This window comes from Leptonotus elevatus, chromosome 2 (assembly GCF_054856555.1).
Source record: "Leptonotus elevatus isolate MCC_2025b chromosome 2, RoL_Lele_1.0, whole genome shotgun sequence".
Taxonomy (NCBI): Eukaryota; Metazoa; Chordata; class Actinopteri; order Syngnathiformes; family Syngnathidae; genus Leptonotus; species Leptonotus elevatus.
In genome coordinates this window covers 28095225-28116784 of record NC_141240.1, presented here as the reverse complement: position 1 = coordinate 28116784, position 21560 = coordinate 28095225, and the positions used below count along the sequence as shown (strand labels likewise).

Genomic DNA, 21560 nt, shown 5'->3' with positions numbered 1-21560 from the left:
TCAGCTTTGTTTCCATTTCCTGTTTGCGACTTGTGGGCCGCGTCCCAGTTCTTGCGCTTCCACCTTTGTGTCCCACGGTTGCGCGTTCCCGTCGACGGGTGCGAGTGTGTAGCGTGCATTTCAGAGAGTTGAGATGCCCTGCGCGCGGTTGGGGGGCGCAGGGGTGGGGGTGCGAGTGTTGGAACGCGGCCATCAGCGGCCGGAAACGACGCTGATGCGTGGAACCCGGATGCCGAAGTCCGTGGCATCTACCCCCTAGGGGTGTGCATTCGTTTTTCAACTTACCTGTCGTACTGAGATTTGTGTTTAATTGTTTATATTTACACCATTGAGTCTTTTGTGTGTGAGTGAGCTGTTCTGAATTTTGCAAATTCGGCTAATTTACATGATATCTGTCCCCGCATCAAGACATTTGCCTTTGTCTTCACCCAACTGCTGTTCATTTGCTAGTCTAGTTGTCGAGCAGTTCCAAGGAGAAAAATAACGGAAAAAAATGTGGGGGGAAATGCAGAATGTCTTCTTTAACAGTAGTTAAGCTAATTTAACACTTATAACAATGTTAAAATGTTGCTTCAAATGTTGATTGTACAGTAAAGAATTTCCATCATTCATGTGGGAGAAACTTTCTTCACATCCATACAAATTAAATGTAGACATGCCTCTCCTTCACCTGACACTTTGTATACATGTCACAATGTTGTTGTTGTTATTTCTTATACACTGGTGGAAAGCATTACAAGACAAAAATCATCCCAATTCTTCTGCTGCAAGGCAAAAAATGAGATGTATTGCTGTTTTGAATATGGTTATGCTGTGCTGGATGGAAAATATGCTCTGTCATTGGGGAATGGTGTCGTATTCTCTTCGCACGATGCAGCGCAGTCGCTGTAGTGCCGGGAAAGGACCACTCCCATCTTTTCAGCATTCTACTCTCGGTGTGCAGCTGCTTCGACGCTCTCTTTGCCACAGCTGCTGACATGGAGGGGGAGGAGACTTTGTTCTCGAGTCTTCGCTTTCTGTCTGTCTGTCTGCCTATCCGCCTGTCCATCAACCCATCCATCCATCCATACATTCATTTATCTAACTAGTCCCTTGCGTAAGCACTCCATAGTGTTCTGTCAAGCAAAACTGTGCTTACTTGGCCTCCTTCTGGCAAAACATTAAAAGTGCTGTGAAATTAAACACAATGCCACATCCTTTTCACAATCCAATTTTCGGTTCGCAGAGAGGTTAGAAAGTGAGGAAACGCCCCAAAACCACAGCGAGAGCGAGTGAGTGATGCGGTGGTCATGTGATCGGCCCACTGGATGACATCACTGCAGAAAATGAGGACACAAAAGAGGGTGCAGAGGAAGGGTGGGCGGCCATCATGGCGAGCCTGTGCAACCATGGCAGAGCCGCAAATAAGACTATTGCAAACAGCGCATCAGACACATCCGTTAAGAAACTTGCTCAAATTCAGTACTGTCCAAAGGTCTGAATTTACTATTAGGTTTGCCGTTCCTGCAACGCTATTCTGATATTTTCCCAGGCAGGCTCCTCGTTAGAATATCGATGATTGAATGCAAGGATATATAGATAGATAGATAGAAACATAATTTACTTATTAGAGGCACAAATAAATGTGAAATTCTGAATGTCGCAAAATCCAAGTAGAAAATGGCCGGTAAAACACAAAGTCTAGATTACACACACATGTACCCCATGCTGCTCTCTATTGATTGCCGAATGCCACGCCTAAAGAATCGCATGCATGGAAGGCTTTGCTCATGTCTCTGCAAGATGATAAACGGTCACACATTCGAGCTATGAACAATGATTGCATTGTGGGGGAAAATTGTTGAATTCGCAATTTAGCCACAATAATATCTGATTTTGAGCACAGTATGGCGTGTTGCAGTGCACGCCGGGGAGACTCATTAAAAAAAGATTGTACTAATGTTACCAACAGGGGGCAGTAGAGTGCCCCTTTCGCTCTGCCCAATGCTGCCGTGCGTGTATAAATGTGCAAGCACCTCCCTCCCATACAGCAGTTGTTGCATCGACCCCGTTGGGTACAACCCGCAACGCAAACGTCTTAAAAAAAAAAACATAAAAAAAATATTTTTCTTCCTCCTCTCTCCTTTGAGCCCTAGACGAAAGAATGGTGAGTTCAGCGATCATTTTTGTGTACAATGTTTGCTTTCTTTCTTTTTTTTAAATAAATTGTTGTAAAGGTTCTTGCATGATAAAAAGGGAGCTTGTCGAGTCGGCTCCGTGCAGCACGACGTCGTTGGTTCTGTAATGTTGTCTATTTGCACAAATGCACTGATTTCACAGTTAACAATGAATATGGTTAATCAAGTCATGAAGGTTCATCAATTGGATTTGATGTGCAGCGTTTGTAGCAGGTTGCGATGCTGTGTGCGTGCGTGTGTGCGTGGTTGCGAACAATGACTGGTGGTACTCAAGTGGGAGAAGCAACCAAATACAAATATTTATATATATTTAAAATAAAATCACCTCGATATTTATTTTTACATTTGGTTATTTTTCAGTCTCAAATTTGGGACTATTAACAAAAATGTTTAAAAATAAGTGTGACACCTTGCAAACGACGTCGGATGGCAGGGAGGGCTCAGATGGGGTAGATGCATGCTTTTCTTTTGCAGCTCATTATTAATTGATAAAAACATTTTTATTCATTCATCACTGAATGGATTTTATTTTTAAGCATGGATAAACACACGCATAAAATAAGTGGTTCATTAGAATACACAGGTTAAGGTTTTTTTTTTTCAGTCTTACGAATTTTACGAGCCTTTCGACATTACGGAATTTCCACTACGTTGAGTTCAACTGGGCACTGGATTTTATTTTATTTTTAAACGCCAATACAACGCCGTGATTGTGCATCATCGGTGGAGGAGAGCAAGTGGAATATTCCAGAACGAGAGCGTACACGCGCATGCGCGTCTTATTTGCATTTCCTTGCCAAGAGAGGAGAGTGATGCGGGAAAGACAAGAGAAGGGGTAAAAAAAGAAAAGAAAGAAAGAATGGGCGTTTTATTCTTGCGTGTGCGTGTGCGTGTGTGTGTGTGTGTGTGTGGGGGGGGGGGGTGCTTCAGCGTTTGTGTGTGTTTGTCATGCAGCAGGGTGGTGTCCCGTGCTGCAATGCCTCCAGCAAACGATAGGGGCGCAGAAGAATACTGTAATTCAACATTAACGTTTGGTTTTATGTTTAGGTTTAACAGTGACACTGTAAGCACTATGCAATCTGAATTAACTTGAACATTCTTGCCCCGCACAGCGTGAGTGTATCTCCATCCACGTTGGACAGGCCGGCGTCCAGATCGGCAATGCATGCTGGGAACTGTACTGCCTGGAGCACGGCATCCAGCCGGACGGACAGATGCCCAGCGACAAGACACTGGGAGGCGGAGATGATTCCTTCAACACCTTCTTCAGCGAGACTGGAGCTGGAAAGCACGTCCCCAGAGCCGTCTTTGTGGACCTGGAACCCACTGTCATCGGTAAAACAATCATCATGCAAATCAAGTTCTTCTACGTGTGATATGAAACAAATTTTGATTGATTCTCCTCAGATGAGGTGCGCACCGGAACATACCGTCAGCTATTCCACCCTGAGCAGCTGATCACCGGCAAGGAGGACGCCGCCAACAACTATGCCCGTGGACACTACACCATCGGCAAGGAGATCATTGACCTGGTGCTGGACAGGGTCCGCAAACTGGTGTGTAGCTTTGCAAACAGTAAACATGCTTCTATGGAGCGAATGTGTGTGGTTGAGGAAGCCAGAGTAGCACACCAGCCTTTGTCCTGATGTCATGTTCCTCGTCTTTGCGTCCTTAGGCCGACCAGTGCACTGGCCTCCAGGGCTTCTTGGTGTTCCACAGCTTCGGAGGTGGCACCGGCTCAGGTTTCACCTCCCTGCTGATGGAGCGTCTGTCCGTCGACTACGGCAAGAAGTCCAAGCTGGAGTTCTCCATCTACCCGGCTCCCCAGGTGTCCACCGCCGTGGTGGAGCCCTACAACTCCATCCTGACCACTCACACCACCCTCGAGCACTCCGATTGCGCTTTCATGGTAGACAACGAGGCCATCTACGACATCTGCCGCAGGAACCTCGACATCGAGCGTCCTTCTTACACCAACCTGAACAGGTTGATCAGCCAGATCGTGTCCTCCATCACCGCCTCCCTTCGCTTCGATGGTGCCCTCAATGTTGACCTGACAGAGTTCCAGACCAATTTGGTGCCCTACCCCCGTATCCACTTCCCCCTGGCCACCTACGCCCCCGTCATCTCTGCTGAGAAGGCATACCACGAGCAGCTCTCCGTGTCGGAGATCACCAACGCCTGCTTCGAGCCCGCCAATCAGATGGTGAAATGTGACCCTCGCCACGGCAAGTACATGGCCTGCTGCTTGCTCTTCCGTGGCGATGTGGTGCCCAAAGACGTCAACGCCGCCATCGCCACCATCAAAACCAAGCGCACCATCCAGTTTGTGGACTGGTGCCCCACCGGTTTCAAGGTCGGCATCAACTACCAGCCTCCCACCGTGGTTCCCGGCGGAGACCTGGCCAAGGTCCAGAGGGCCGTGTGCATGCTGAGCAACACCACCGCCATCGCAGAGGCCTGGGCCCGCCTGGACCACAAGTTTGACCTGATGTACGCCAAGCGCGCCTTCGTGCACTGGTACGTGGGCGAGGGCATGGAGGAGGGCGAGTTCTCCGAGGCCAGAGAAGACATGGCGGCTCTGGAGAAGGATTACGAGGAGGTTGGAGTCGACTCCATTGAGGGTGAAGGAGAGGAGGAAGGAGAAGAATATTAAAAGGCACAAGAAAATGGGAAATTGAATTTCTACGTGTTCTTAAAGGCATTCCAGACAAGTGTCTGTCGGTCAGTTGCCAGATTGGTTGTTTAAAATTCTTACAAATGTTCATCCTGGCTCCAAATAAAATCCTGTGGCAAGTGAATTTGGCTTGTGTTTCTATTAAGATTTTGTTATACTTATATAATCCTACATGATGAAATGTTAGACTTAAAAATAACATATTGATTCATCGATAACAGGGCTAAGTTAAACCATCAGTGCAGCTAATTGTTAATGTTTTTTTTGTTTTTTTATACACGAAATAGGACATAAATGCTCCAAGCAATGTTTAATGGAAAAACACAAAACTGAGCGGTGATTCAATTCTTCGATTAGATAAAAAAAATTGTCATTGAGGACAAAAATCTGGTATAATTTGGCAACATATTTTGATTTACATCAAGCATCTGATACATGTGTTTAATATTTAAAAAAAAGCATCCTTTTAAAAAAGTATAAAAAGGGAGCGATGAGGAGAAGCGGCAACATGTCGATGCCATAAAGGGTCTCGTTCACACTAATCTGTCCTGCAGCAGGGGACGTTGATCGACCACTCCTCGCCTGTTGAACAACTTCCACAGCGTTGACATTGTAGAACCACGGTGACACCAGCCAGACTGAGGGTCCTCGGCCCCCCTGATATCTTCCTTCAGCTGGTGGTAGGACTTCAGGCGCCTGTTGAGCGATGCACACACCTTAGTAAGATCTATTGCAGTCATATCCACTACATTTAAGAAAAATATTTTGTTTTCTATCCATCTTTTTGTTTTTTTCCCCACACATGAACCACGCAGTTTTTTTTTCAGCCACCTTGTGCCTGATGGTGGCAGTAGTGAGGCTGATTTGACTGAAAAAGTCAAGAAGCAGACTGAATTAAAGCTTAACTCGTACACTTTCAGGGAGAGAAAACAGAGTACATACAAACACAGATGAGACAAAACATGAGATATTGTGGCAATTTTAATATCGCGATATCACGATATTGCGGTTTGGTTACATCCCTAGTCGTGTGGTCACAAAGTTTGATCAGCAGCGCAGACATTTTTTGTAGTTGGTTTGTAGGGAAGGGAATAAACCGAACAGTGTCCAGCAGACACCTCCTTTCAGTCAATCGGGATAACGGTTATTACTCTTACACAAGCCATAACTACAGCATTTAACCATTTTATTGATTTTTTTCTTACCTTGGGATAACCCCGTAATGCACCACCAGGAGCTGGATTGCTTTGTTTGTCCGCAGCAAAACGCACGTGCCGACGCGTACATGAGATCTTGCGTCTTGATTGGTTTACTAGGTTTACGGTAAGGACAATTGTGCAGGATTATGCGATTTACGTTGAAATATTAAGATACTAAATTTGTCATTTCTTTTTCTTTCTTAGCTAAAAGTCATAATGTTACATATTTATTTTCCTAAATTGAAAAGAAGTGATTCAACGAGGGAATTTTTAAAAAATATTACAAGAATAAGGCGTACCTAAGCACTTTTATCATTGGAGTACCACAGATAGATAGATATAGATAAAAAAAATCCTTTACTTGTAAGAAAATGCCACTCCTCCGAGGGACAAAACGAGGAGCATGACACCCAGCGCGGTGGTGATGACGCTGGAGGAGGACAGCCCCAAGCCTGGAGCAAAGACAGGGTGTGTCAGTATGCAGGTTGAAGTGAAAAGAAATAGTGAAATTGAGTGATCACATTCATACAACCTAACTATATATACTTACCCATGTCAATGTTGACTTTGGCGCTTGTGACGGCCAAGCTGACGTCGTTAGCCATGGACACGTTGATGCAGTAGACGCCGGAGTTGTTGAATGAATGGTGCAAAACCATCTGGCACTCTTTGGAGGGCTCCACCATGTTGCATGTGGTGCGAATGGGCTTCAAGCACTCTGCATCCAGAATCATGCTGCACACCTGTTTGGGGAAGCTGAGCGAGCGGGAGAGACACCTCAGTCATCATTTCCAATTCCAATTCAAAACACAGCGCATTAACATATGCATCATTTGCTAACAGGTTAAGTTAGACTGAGTTACGGTATTTTATGCTTTTGGTCAGTGGAGTGAGTGGTTAGCGTGTGCGTTTCCCAGTTTTGAGGTTCAGTGTTCAAATCTTGGCTCGAGAATGTAGAGGCTCTATTCACCTTCCCTGGCAGGTTACAGTCAGATCAATAGCCTTGTTGTTCATTTCTGATGTTGCTATGACGCTGTTGTCCATTTGTACAATTTCGACTTTCTTGACAGCCTCTGAAAAGCAAAGAGAATGTTAACTGCTGACACTGATATTCACTTATGAGAAGTTTGATCAGGAGAGTGTTAAGAAGTAACGACAAGGAACCCACCAACCACTTGAATGTCAGCACAGAAGGATCCATATCGATATGTCACACAGTCATCGTCACCGGGTTTGTCTTTTGTTTCCCTTTTGGCAACGAGGACAACATCAACTTGGCCTGCCATTAACAATGGTCGCTTTAAACCTGCTGAGGAAAAACGGCAGTCGGGAATCATGTACACGAGTCCATTAAATATTTTAAGATTTCTTTAAGCCACACTGTCACAAATATTTGTTGCTGAATTGACTTCCAATTTACTCACAACTTATCTTAATTTGAAATCTGGGCCTGTTTAATGAAACACAAAGCTATTATTGTTGTATGAATGCTTCAAGACAATTTTTTTTTAGGGCCCAGTCAATCATGAATAGAATCATCATCACTTTTCTTGTTTGCAGCAATCTTACCTTCCATCGCTGGATCACTGCTCAAGTCCTCGCTCAAAGTATTGGAGGAGGGGTCAGCGTGCGCCTCATAGTTGGTGGGGGAGCGAGTCTTGGCCGCCAGAGCTCCTTCCTGTACAGGCTGAGCGGTGGAGGTCTCGTCCTCACTATTGTCTTCCTCCGTGTCCGAATGAATTGCGTTGGACCTCAAACCAGTTGTTCTGCTGGAGGCCAGAGGGGGGACCAGTGGAGCTACCACAGGACACATGGTTAACTCATTTGCTCCCAAAAACGTATAAATACGTTCTATTTTAAAAGTTTTAAATGTCCCAAAGATGTATTTATACATGTTTTATGTTTTTGTTTTTATGCAAGCGCATACAGAAGGCTTTGATGCAGCCTCTCAACTGCACAAAAACGGTTGAAGCAATGGTAGTAATTAGAGTAGAAGAGATCAACCAGGGCCATGTTGAAAACAAGCAGATTCTAAGCAGATTTGTGAATAATGATGAAACTTAGCTATATTTGAAAGATAATTGCTGCAGAATGGAAACAGATAGAAATATACTTTTTTCCTAATGAAAGAAGAGACTTTAAACTTTTTTTTGGTGGGTTCCATGTTTTTAAAGCAATTGAACAGAATATTCTGTGGGCCTTGCAAAATCAGTCAAAATTCAGTAAAACAGCCGGGAGCGAAGGGGATTGCTTCAGTGAAAATGGCTGGAAGCGAATCAAATGAGTTAATGACAGTAAGCTGCGTCCACATTCAGATGCTAAAACTATCATGTAAATCATGAACACAAGATGGCCTACCCAACGTTTCCTCATCACTGGGCGGAACAGGGGCCTCAGTTGTAATATCCACTGGAGGGTTGCAAGCCTTGTCTGGGATCACCGCCTGGACCACCACGCGTGGCTTGAACGAACCAGAGCTCACGTAGGTGTGAGTGACAGTCAACTCTCTGGAAATGAGAGCGCCGCTGTCGTCCCCAAAGTCCCAGTTAAAGGTGATGTCGGCATCGCTCAGGAACTGGCTGGGGTCGTGCAGGCTGACACTGAAGGCGATGGCCCTATTCAGGATGAAGCTCATGTCGCCAGCCAGGATGTCTTCCACTTGGTCCAGGGACACAGCAAATGGGATTTGATCTGCACAGAGAAAAATATGTTGATAGTGTATTGGCCCGCTTGAATGGAGATGGTCTTGAAATGAACCCAGATGCAAACACACATACAAAGCACACAAACAGATCCGTAAGACATGCAAGTGATGTACAACATTTAAGGGATTGGTGCTAATCGTGCTAAAAGCTAATCAATCATTATCATCACTATATTTAAAGCTATTGGACTCATTACTGCCACCTGTGGCCGGAAAATGAAACTGCTTCTTTACATACACAACGCACACATGACGTCACATGTGTAGATACAGGGCGGGAAATTCAAAACCCGAATTCTGTCTGAAAACTATTGGCCAGAGGCTTGCAGGAGTCCCCATTGTGAACAGCTAAAGTGTTAATTAATCTACTAATCAGAAGATGTTTCAGTCATAAATGGTCAAGTAAAAAGGCTGTTGTAAAGATATTTTGGGGCAAACTGTTACAGAGAGCAGCTTTAAAACATTCTCAACAATAACATGTTGTAAGTGTACCCACTAGTCGAGACACGACATTCTGATGAATATTGCCTTTGAGGAAAATCCACCTGTTTTTATACATATGCAGGGGTAGCCATTTTAACTTGCTGTCGACTGAAAATGACATCGCAGTTGCTCAGGGCTGAAGTAATGACCAATCACGGCTCACCTGCTTTTTTAAGTCTGGTCACAAGCTGAGCCATGATTGGTCGTTACCTGAGCAACTGTGATGTCATTTTCAGTCGACAGAGAGTAGCAAAATGTCCGCCACTTGAGATGGATAAAAGTATTAAAAACGGGTGGATTTAGATATTTAAATTTTTTTTTGGGGGGGTTGACTTTGAGAATTGTACACTAGAATCATAGAAGTATATATTGACAATTCTCTAGTTTTCACTTGAGTGTCCCTTGCAGGGTTCACATCCAAAATCCTGATTTTCCTACCGGTGACGGAAAACTGAGTGGAAGCGTAACCCAGAGGAATGAACTTCTCCTTGCTCCGATAGTGGTAGATGACGATATCCATGGTGTAGGAGCCCAGTGGAATGTTGGCTGTGTCTATGGTCAAGGTGGACGAGGGGCCGTCTGCCACCTGCCAGTACTGACCTGCCCAGGGTACATGATATTTGTTTATTAATCAAAATGACTGATGGCTGATACCCTAACATGACAGCTAAATGTGGAATACATTGTAAGAAAGAGTGCTTCAGTTACCCCAGGTCTTCCAGACAAAAACGTAGTTGGGCTTTTTGTCCTTCTTGATTGGTGTCCCATCAGGGAATACTGCTTCCCAGTCCGTCTTCTGAGTTGGGAAAACAGTCTGCGACGCCTGATATTTGGTTCCTGGATGAGAATGCGACATAAATCATGAGGAATATCTTCTCTCAGCGGTCAGATCAGAAGGGAATTAGAGTTTCAAGTCAGCTACTTGTGAATTACCATTAATAATGCAGTCTTGCGCCCAAACCACATCTCCATCAGATTGTACTTTCTGGTTGTGGGGGAATTGCAAGTCTATGGTGAAGGTCACTTTGGCTCCGGTCAGAGATGGCGAGTCGTTGCCGACGTTGAATGTTACTTTTCCACCTGTGCAAGAAACATATGAAACACGAAACCCATGTGTCTAAAGAATCACCCATCCATTTTCTATCCACGGCGTGAGCCTATCCCAGCTGACTTTGGGCGAAACACCCCTGGACTTTGAGCCAATCAAAAGTCATGTGTCGTAAGAAATATTTCTAAAGTACATTTTATGTAGCCAAATACGTTATTTGAATGATGTTCCGAGATACAAACCTTTCCAGGAGTCTGTGTAACGGAGGTCTCCATCTTTCCAGATTGGGTAAAGCTTGGTGTTCCACGATGGATAGCGAGTGAATCGAGTTTTGGGCTCTAAAATGAATAATATAAAAAGAAGAAGAAGAAATTATTTAGTTTAGTGATTGTTTTTTGTTTTGTTTTGGGGAGCGGTGTTGTAGTCCATGGTGGAACTGCTAAGTCAGACCCTGAGACTAAAAAAACTTAACGTTAATTTAAATTCTCAATTGTGTGACAGATAAGAATGTTAAAATGTTACATAAAACATTGGCCTGTCCAGTGAATAAAGGTTTTATTAGGTGGCAGTTTGACCAGAACAGTTTAAATCTTCATTATTTACTTCTCATGGGCAAAATTGTTTCGTGGAACAGATTGCTAAACCTACTGTACGGTTTTCACTGTATTTATTTTTTACTGGTTATTTGTCTAACACAATTTTTGCCTAATGTCACTCAGTATCACTGATGCATTTTTGGGAGGATAATGCATAAAAATGTGTCTGACTCTGACAGCGAACACACCCTCGCTTCCTTCAATCCTTCTCATGTGACCCTCAGGTGTGCATGAGTTGAATGCAGATTAAAAAGTCACAGGGTTGAATTTGGATTAAAACAAACAAAAAGAAAATGTTAATCTAATTTTAAAGCAGCGAAAAAAAAGAAAAGAAAGAGTCATCCACGTGTAACGTTTGCAGCGTTCTACGTCATTATCCGTATTTACACAAGAGTTCATGCTGAGACTATAGACAACTTTTTCTACCTGCTATAAACATTTGTCATTTTAATATATTTACTAAGGTAGACATAATGTATAGTAGAAGTAGAAGGTGGTCAATTCACAAATCACGGTTTTGCTTCCCAAAGAGTAGATTTGGTTTAACTTCATTAACACATCAAGGGATTGTAAGGCCACAGAAATGAAGTCGAAAGAAAAACATCTTGTTTTGGACTGAGTTCTCATTTGAACTATAAAAAAAATCTCAGCGGTATCACAGTTCATATTTTAAATATGCTAATGTCATCTTCCGCTACACAATAACTTCACCTACTAAGCAAATAAATACTATGTAAACATTTTTGTTAGAGTGGTTCAGTGATCATAAAATTAAAAAAAATCATTTTGTTTTATTAGTACAGATTATAGATAACATTTGTATTAATTTATAAATATATGAATAAATTCATTAATATGTGAATATTATCATACACTTGAAATACAATCTCAATAAATTACTTTATAGTACTTTTTATTTAATTGTATTAAAATGAAAAAGATGGATCATATAAATAAATACAGATAGAAATGTATGACTAATATATATATATATATTTTTAAATGCTTCTTCTATACTTACTGGCCACAGAATGTGAGATGGCCACCAACAGCACCAGCAACACAGCAGATGTCGTCATCGTCTTCCCCCTTGTCAAATATCCCTTTCGTGAGCAGCCCGCAGCAGGAAAGAGGCTTTATAAACTCACTCATGTTTGAGCCCCGCGTATGTCAGTAGACAAAGGAGGTCCTGCAGGGGGAGACACGCGCACGCGCGCGCACACACACACACACACACCCACACACACCCACACACGCACACACACACACGCAGAGTAAAAAGGGGGCATCGAGACTGCCGCTGATTATGTAAAGTCTCAATGCTCGACTTGTATACGTAGAATATTAAGAACACAGGAAATATGCACACGCATGTCGATCATGTGTGCAAAGATTGAGGTCGTCTGCATGCATGAACTCTGCGACCGCTCTAGCCTGTTAAATCACTGATCCTGCAAACTTGTAACGTGGCAAGGGGCAAATTAAATTAACTTTCCTTTATTACTAAATACTAATACTAATAAGGGGTCATCTTGCTCTCTTTGTCTTTTTTTTTTTTTTTATTAATTGTTATTTTGTATGTGGGAAGCAGGACTACTATGTGCAAGAACCCCCAGAGCCTCACAAACGGACCTCAATCTTTTGAAGATATTATTGTATTTAGGTGTTAATACAAGCCAGCAAAGAGTGGCTTTAGAGGAAACTTGCTACCAAATCATCAAATATCTTGAATTAGGGGTATTATAAAGTCAAGCACTCATGTGCTTTTAAAATGCCACACAAGTGCTCCCCTAAATCTTAAGTCACCTGACCCATTGGGGGGGGCTAAATATTACACCTTGTGTGCAGATTGCAGTGCTGTGATAATGAACATCTGGTGTCAGATTAGCACGTCATGCAAAACGGTTTCATAAATGGAAAATTGAAATGTGTCAACAAATGTAGTACAAAAATAACAAAAACTATATATATATATTTGTTTGTATGTTACTAGAACAATGGGTCACACATGTAACGACAAGGCGGTGATTTGTTGGAAAAAAATGGAGGAATGCAATGTTAAGGAGGATTATGGCACACTTGTGACTCCTTAAATTTATCCGGCTTTGTCATTCTCGACCGGCAACTATAAAGTCACTTTGTTATAAGCATTTTTGTCTCCTTATCATGTGCATAACAATGACATGCAGCGAGCTGCCTTTTGATAGAACGACTTGTAAAATACAATGTCAACATTCATAGAATCATTAGTCGCTATGATGACGCATACATTCCAGAGGACAAAATGTCACTGTCATTAAAAATATTTGAATTATACACGCTGTGTTTTTGTTGTTTAAAAAAAAAATGCATTTGAACATAATCAGCATCTGTCATACAAGGGGGAACATAAGATACGCTCACATCACATGAGTAATTATTCTTTTGATGATCAATTACTGTGTTCATTATTTTGTTGATCAATTGATCCGATAATTCCATTACTGTATTCCAACAAATGACATGATTTAAAATAGACATTTTAAGACAGTGCAGCAAATGCACAAACATAAATTTATTAAGATTCAGTGACTGGTTTGGTCTGTAACATCAGAAAATAGGCAAAAATGTTGATCACTGATTTCTAAAGTAGAAGCAAATGCGTACAAATGTTTTAATTTTGAAAAAAAAAACCACACACACACACAAAGATGATCAGTTGGCTTTCATGGAGAAAATTTGAGAATATTTACTGGCGAGAGGCTGAAATTCCGACGATTATACAATTATAAAATAATTGTCGCTTAATTTTACAATTGTTTGTTTGTTAATCATAGCACCTACGAATGGATACTGTTTAAAAACCTCTATATGATGAGATAAAGTGAATAAAAATAAACAAGAGTACAGATGACTAAATTGATGGTATAATATCTATGACTACTGTCATTATTTTTGTCATCATGTATTCTCATATATTATATTCATAGATTATACTGTCCCCTGGTGGCCAAGACACCAGAAGGAGCAGCACGATGTTTGTAGCAATAAATAAATAAATAAAAAGTTGGTAGCTAACACCTTTAATTTATTTTTATATTTTATTTAACTGCGTTATTCCTAAGTGTTTTAATAAAGTACAATACTGCAGAGTGTTATTTTTCCTTTTTAATTAAAAAGACCAGTTGATGTTTTTTTGTTGTTGTTGTTTTTTTAATGCAGGCCTGGGACGTATTTATGACATTTATATTAATTTCACTGTGTTAAGTAGAGTTTATATAGTAGTGTACCGTTAGTGTAAATGAAATCCCGTCCTGGTTTTTCACCTGATCCTCCACCACACTAGGGAGCAGCCTTTTGGCTATCCGCCGGTTTGAGCTACAACCAGAACAAGCTGTTCGTCCCACCGGCGTTTTAGTGAGAGGCAGAAGGTCGTCTGGGGCTGGCCACCATTCGGCTCCAAACGAACAAAATACACCCGACATCGCCGCCGTAGTTTATGACCAGAGACGATGTGAGAGCGCAAATGATGTTTTCGCTTTATGTCGCGCTCATTCGGATTAATTACGATACCTCGATAGCTGGCTAATGTTAGCTCGCGCTTAGCTAGCATCACTTACGTCGCCAGCTGCTAGTCATCGAATGCTTCATTCGTGAGTGACACGTCGTACCTCTCCGCGGGCTGAAAAGCGGGCTACTCCTCGGTTACTTCAGTCTGCTCGACGCAAGTTTCCTCATATTGACACCGAGGGGCTGTTTTGATGGCAGCCGCGACCACCGCCCGGAGGTTGCCCATGGGTGTGCGGACTTTTAGCGACTACCTCCAGGTTGCCGTCGTGGGCTCTCCTCGGTCTTGCCGGCCAGCGTTGCCACGAATGTGCACACGACAAAGTATCAGGTAAGAAACCCCGACAACCATCATGTGACTCGGCTGTAAATTGAATTGCAGTATAACACTTGTTATCGTGACTCGGAATCGTAAGTACATGGCGACCTCGGTTTCGAGGTTACGAACGGCGCGCGGTGACGTAACACTACGCCGATACGCCACTGCCGCGCTAGAATGCTCGCTCGGGTTTTAAATTAGTTTGGTTTATATTTATAGCCTATATATTTTTTGCCATAAAACTATATAGCCAAGTGTAGTAGTTACTTTACTACTGCGTTATTGTACGTTATAGACTATGAGAATAGAAACAAATCTAAGACGGCTAATTTGTTTTGACGGTTGATTGGTTACACCCACACCTGTTATTATTGCCTCACTGTAAGGATGTCTGTAATTAGGCTGGGGTATCTGTAGAAAACCTACACAAGCAAGTGGAACGCACACACAAATTCCACATAGGATGTGAGGTTTGAACCCAAAACCTCAGAACTGTGAGGCAGATATGGCCAATCACTAGTCCACCAGCACGCTGTTGTGCCACTGGGTAGCCATAAATTTGAATCGTCTGACGTGATTAAAAAAAAAAAGAGACTACATATATATGGTGGGTACCAAATGGATAATCACGTTCCATTCTTTCATTAGAAAAAAATATGTTTCTACCTTATTCCGTTCTTTAGTAATTACCATTTGAAAATAGGTAATTTGAGTGACATTGAGAGGAAATTGAAAAGATAAGGCGAAAACATTTTCTGCACAACAGTGACTTTGACACTAATATTTTTTTGTTTAGTGACGCTCTGTGAATTAGATTTAATGTAACAAAGGCTTTGATCATTCACGTCATCCTCAAAAACATTCCATTTCATCAGATTCGTCATGTTTCATTGTAATTCCATACACCGAGAGCCCATTGAAAAGAGATACAATGCTGCCATCTGCTGGCCATAGTGGCTGTTTTGGGATTTTACAACACCAATGACAAGGCAGTGCTGCAACAAGACGTTGCAAAAACGTAGTTGACGTCAATTGACGTTATAGGCGGCATTCATTAGGATTTTACCATACGTCATTAAACGTTTTTGGCGGTCAAAGAGTTAATCGCATGACTTCACTCGTTAACTCACGATTAATCACAAATTTTATATCTGTTCTAAATGTATTTAAAATAGCTAGGTTTTCATACTCTTGTTAACAAAAGTGGGGAAAAAATGTTAAACTAATGGAAATAGTTCAAATGAATTTATGGCAGTGAATGAGTTAAAAGCACCTGTGTCGGTGAGGACGGCGCTGACTGAGATATTTCCAGTCCCGTCTTGGCGTTTGGAGGTCAGCTAGCAGAAGCCACATTCCAACATGTCCACGTGTTGCAGGAGCACTCATCACATGTCAACTGAGAACACGCCAGCAGCAGCCAGCCAACTTTGTGTGTCTTTGTGTGTCCTATTGTGACCGCGGGAGGCCGGAATGTACCCGTGGACACCCGCTGCCGTTTCCACACTCGCTGGATGACTTTTGTCCCCTCACAGACATTTGTCCTCATGCGGCATTTTGATGACCAGATCTCCCAGAGTGCTTTGCCTTCACGACCGGGACGCCATGGCGAGTGTTCCCCAGAGCAGGAACTTCATCAGCCTCACCAACAAGAGGAAGGAGTACTCGGAGCGCAGGATACTCGGGTAATGGCCGCCGCCAACAAACGTGTGGTTTTGCTCCTTTATGAGTTGTGATGCCAATTGCTGCCATGTTAGCATTCCGGCGATCCTCATTTCGAAAGTGTCACAGTGACTCCTTGTCAGAAGTTCCTCTTCGCTGATGTACAGTAACTTGGGGGGGGGGGGGGGGGGGGGCTGTGTATGCCTGTTCAAATGGCAGGTTTTTGTGGAATAAAGAAAAATTGAGACAAGAGATCAAATATTTTACAACTTTTTAAGAGCACTGCACTGCCAAGAATAACGTCAATACACAAATAATTGCCAGTAGATGCAACAATATGGTGGCAAAACACTATGAAGCTCCTCAACTAACTTCAACATAGCAGTATTATTATGTTACACAGGATTTTTCCTTGAGTGCAAAAAATGGTAAATATGTGTGTGTTTTTTTTAATAAGTGTTCGTTTTAAAAAAAATCATATGGATCATATGGAGATGAGGTTAAAGAAAAAACCCAAGCGTAAATATAATTCATGAAAAAATAAAATAATATACAAGACTAATTTATTCCCATTTTTAATTCTGTCATTTATTTTAAAAGTTCAATGTTTATATTGAGTTGTTTATTTTACCGTTTTTCCATTTTATCTACTGTAGCTTTTAACCAATTAGATATCAAATTAATAAATGTTATAGTTGGATGCAAAAAAAAAACAATTCTATATGGTTTATTTTATTTAAAGTAAAATTAACCAACTGCATAATAAAAATAATTTAAAAGAATGTATTAAAAATGAATTGTACCACTGTTTTATTAATTGCAATAAATTAACCAATTGTATAATTTCAATAACAAATGCCAAATGTTTGTGCGATTGTTTATTTTCTGAATATTTTTATTTTATTCCTGCAATAAATAAACTAACTTAAACAAAAAATATATAAAATAGGTAATTGTACAATTTTTACGTTATTTACAACATGTTTTATTTTCATATAACCAAGTAGATAAATGAATTACATCGTTCAAGTTTGACACGTTGGCTAAACATTCTCTAAATGTTCACCTGCTGTAATTTATAATTAATTAAAGGAAATTTTGAACCTGTTCAAAATTTCCTTGTGAAAACATTAAAACCGCAGGCCAATGTTTAGAGAACGTTTAGTAAACATTGTGAACTTGAACGAACCCTGACATGAAATCAACATTTGCTGGCGTCGCAAAATGGACTTGACTCTTGATCATTAAATACTGGCTAGACCTGAGGAAAGGAGGGGGCGGGCCAAACGTTACCCCCCCCACCCCCCCCACCCCCACCCCCAAAACCCCCTTCCCTGCCCCTCACTGAGCATGTGTCCTGGCACGGCAGGTTCTCCATGCTGGAGATGTACGACGTGGTGGCCAACGTGGACGACTACAAGTTGTTTGTTCCATGGTGCAAGAAGTCTCAGACGGTGGCCAAGCGGGCGGGCCACTGCAAGGCCCAGCTGGAGGTGGGCTTCCCCCCTGTCGTCGAGCGCTACACGTCCATGATCAGCAGCGTGCGGCCTCACCTGGTCAAGGTGAGTTGCTGGCAAGGGTCTGGTTATCTTTACGTTATTACTTTTTTGTAGGGCGGATCATTAATGGAATTCATTTATTTGCATTATTGTTGTAACGCCACATTAGTTTGGTAGAATTTTGTCACGCTGTCATAGTGAACACTTAAAAAAACAACAACTGCCATTTGATTATTTTTCAAAATGGTTGATGTTTTTGGTGAAATGTAATGCCTAATCATGCTTGCGTGGCTCTCCTGGTGCTGACTGCCTTCAGGCCGTGTGCACGGACGGAAAGCTGTTCAACCACCTGGAGACCATTTGGCGTTTCAGTCCCGGCATTCCCGGCTACCCTCGCACCTGCACTGTAGACTTTTCCGTAAGTTCCGCCTTCTCCGCGCGACGTCGCCGTTTTGCCATTTGCGTGACCGCCCCCCCCCCCCCCCCCCCCCGTTTGCCTCTGCAGATTTCCTTCGAGTTCCGCTCACTGTTGCACTCGCAGCTGGCCGCCATGTTCTTCGACGAGGTGGTCAAGCAGAACGTGGCCGCCTTCGAGCGGCGCGCCTGCAAGCTCTTCGGCCCAGAGACTCGTATCCCGCGAGAGCTCATGTTCCACGAGGTCCACCAGACGTGATGTCGAGCTGTAATAAGGCCCACCCTGCATGAAGCTGCTGCTTAGTTCCCCCCCCCCCCCCCCGTTTACCTCTCCAGAGGGACATTGTCCAGCGAGTTCATGTACAAAACAAGTTACAAATACACCGTCAAACAATATGCTTTTATTTTATTTTTTTAAAGGTAACCAATCAGGTTGATTCTGAAGGGGAGGAGTCTGATGTTTCATGCGACCTATTCCACGTCTCTCACTTTGAATTCTTTTGATAGGCTACTCACAAAAAGTTAGGGCTGTTAGATGAAAATTCAGGATGAATCTTAAATTCTTCATAACCTTTTCAGGTTGGCTCTTTTGCAACTTGCCGGTGTCACCTGTCACTCAAATCAGTTTAGCTTCTTTGAAAGTTTCTAGTGCATTTCAAGTTCGTCCTGACAGTTCTTCCAATAGCCCAACTTTTTTTGTGTGGTCTATACGCTTTGCTGCATTATAGTGAGCTTGGTGCTAAACACTTTATTTATGACTGAGGTATTTTTATTTGGGGTGGTCCAGCGGATATAATGTGCCATGTTTGGGACAATACGAGAGTGTTAACAGGTTTGATAAAAAAGGACAAATATGTTTTCGTTCTGCACTTTGAATTTGCCTGCCTATCATGTGTGACATTTGCATGCGTGTGCAGAGATTTCGTAGACCCACCACATGCTTTGAGTCTGATTGCCAGCGCTTTCACGTTTCTTTTATCATCTCAGGAGGATTTCACGGGCAACTGCGTCTGCGTTGTTTGCATCTGAATGTCAGGAAAGGGCAGTGTTAAATTACTGAATATATTTGCACAGACATTAAACGCTATCTAAATGTTTAAAATCAGGCATCTTCATTTGGGGAATTTCATTTTTTCTTAAAATATTTTACAGATTTAAAAATGTAATTTTCCAAGTGTTTTTAATCTTTACACAGATCCTTTTTTGTTTTTAAATTAAAGTATCACCCAAAAATAAGCTTCTTTTTTTTTTCAAAACAAAAATATCGATGAGGGATAAGGAAAAAAAGAATGCTTAATCTGCAAAACAGTAAAAAGAAAAGAAGAAAAAAAGCCAAATTAAATTCAACATTTGTTTTGCTTTTTGTGATTAAAGCTGTTTTCACTTTTATTTGACTACCTTTTGTATATTAAAAAAAAGGTTCAAATAAAAAGAAAAAACAAACGAATTTTCAGTTAGCATGAATGTCCAATTTAGCCAAGTTTCTTCTCTGAAAAACATCAACAACTAAGGTTTTGTTGGGGATGAGATGTCATTTTTGTTCATTGAAACAACTTGCTTGCATTTGACAATTATATACACAAGTACATTGGACTCACCCTATTTGTGGGGGATAGGAACGGGTCGGCCCACCAATAGCAAAAATCTTGACGTGACGTAATATTTCAGATTACCAATGCAAATGAAATCATGACAAGAATTCCTTTGTAGTCTGCAGCGTTAGCACTAACCTGTTGGGCTATGAAATAAATCTTTCTTCAGCTTTTTGTCTGTTATTCCTGCACGTATGCGTAACTGTAACGCGTTTGTGTGTCACTCACACATTGATTGTAAGAGAAAACATTAAGAGACTATTGTTACCAAAGGTCTATGAATTCTATTTTGGAATTACCTCATCTTCTTGACCGGTGCTTGTAAAACATCGACCTATTTGATGTGGTGAAGTGAGCCAACGATCCAATCGGCAGAAGAACTAAGTGTTGCTTTGTTGCGCTGGCGATTTCATGTTGAGCTTGTTTATTTTTATTTGCAGGGGGAACGCTTGCGAGGCAGGAACATATATCAAGCACCTGTACGTTTTTGTGACGTCCTTACGTTGTACACAAGCTGAAGTGTCCCTTTTGGAGGTGATACTGTAAATAAATAAAGTTCCTTATTTTCAGTGTGTGCAGCTTCCGAGTCGTCAATCCATCCGTCCGGCTGTGCAATTAATGCAACGGCAGAAAAGTCAATTAATTGGCCTGAAGTTCCACCTTGCCTGTATTTTTAAACCAACCTAACTGTTGAACTATCACAGCTGGTATTCCTTCTAGCTTACCTCATTTAACATATTTTCGATTGACATGTCAACACATTCAACCTGATGAATGAAAAAATAATATTTTGCTACCTCGTAGTATGTGTGACGTCATAATGCAACATCCAGAAGCGTTTGTCCTCAGGCTTGCAGGTGAGCTAAGCGCCTATCACAGCTGACAGGGGGGAGGGCTGAACTGGTCAGCAGCCAATCGCAGGGCAGCTTTCTGGTCATTTTCAAGGGAAAGCAGACCTGGGTGGCGGCATGCAGGCTGGTTATTAATATCCCGGCCAGCACGTACATTAAGGAGGGCTCGTGTGACCGAGGAAGGCCAAAGTGTCTTTTAGTGCCATGACGCACAACTCAGATCGTTAAGACACCAACTCAAGACATAATGTTATAGAGATGGGCATATTTACAATATCAGCAGCGAAAGGGGAGATGGATGGAGTCAAATACAGGGCCATTTTGGAACCGCAGCCTTTGATACGTAACAGTGGACTATTGTATTCTGTTGACTCACTAAGTGGGCATTAGTAGTAGCTGCCCCACTGTTGTATGAGGGTTACATTTTCACGACTGTTTTAATTATATTTACAGACCCTGGGCTCCATCTTAAGAAAGCATGGTATTGCTTTTCACTTCTATGCGGATGACAGTCAGACCCACATATGTGCCGCTAGGAAAAAAGGACACATTCTCCTTCAGTCGACTTTTGTCCTGTCTGGAGAAATTAAATCCTGAAAGGCCCTTCTTGAATTTCAAGAAAAACTAAACAGAAGTTATGGTGTTTGGTCTCAGTACAAATAGAAGATTCGGAAGTGTGTTGTCCGTGAGCACAGGCATGTGGCTTCATAAAGACTGCAGTGTTCTCATTGCATCTGCTATAAGATTAGTTTTCACGTGTACTTAATGTTAATGTGTTTATTTTTTAAATAGCATA

General features: G+C 42.0%; 3 protein-coding genes across 4 annotated transcripts; 2 read left to right on the top strand and 1 right to left on the bottom strand.

Moving 5' to 3' along the window:
• The first annotated feature begins 1996 nt into the window (after positions 1-1996).
• On the top strand, positions 1997-4978 carry LOC147179456 (tubulin alpha chain). Its single transcript, XM_086069716.1, has 4 exons — positions 1997-2146; positions 3290-3512; positions 3585-3733; positions 3853-4978. The coding sequence occupies exons 1-4, from the start codon at positions 2144-2146 to the stop codon at positions 4831-4833; spliced, it is 1356 nt and encodes a 451-aa protein (XP_085925842.1). The 5' UTR covers positions 1997-2143; the 3' UTR covers positions 4834-4978.
• Positions 4979-5149: 171 nt separating this feature from the next.
• On the bottom strand, positions 5150-12110 carry pmelb (premelanosome protein b). Of its 2 annotated transcripts, none has more exons than XM_086069715.1 (12): positions 11906-12110; positions 10531-10626; positions 10174-10320; positions 9949-10077; positions 9679-9840; positions 8412-8744; positions 7623-7850; positions 7222-7359; positions 7024-7126; positions 6604-6809; positions 6415-6505; positions 5150-5550 (listed from the first exon to the last, which is right to left on the bottom strand). In XM_086069715.1, exons 1-12 carry the CDS (start codon positions 11961-11963, stop codon positions 5388-5390), a joined length of 1854 nt encoding a protein of 617 aa, XP_085925841.1. In that variant the 5' UTR covers positions 11964-12110; the 3' UTR covers positions 5150-5387. The 2 variants fall into 2 exon arrangements, with proteins under 2 accessions (XP_085925841.1, XP_085925840.1); XM_086069714.1 differs by having other exon boundaries at positions 7222-7362; positions 11906-12109.
• A 2131-nt stretch (positions 12111-14241) lies between these two features.
• On the top strand, positions 14242-20485 carry coq10a (coenzyme Q10A). Its single transcript, XM_086069718.1, has 5 exons — positions 14242-14761; positions 16282-16431; positions 17778-17970; positions 18224-18325; positions 18413-20485. Exons 1-5 carry the CDS (start codon positions 14625-14627, stop codon positions 18578-18580), a joined length of 750 nt encoding a protein of 249 aa, XP_085925844.1. The 5' UTR covers positions 14242-14624; the 3' UTR covers positions 18581-20485.
• Positions 20486-21560: the final 1075 nt, after the last annotated feature.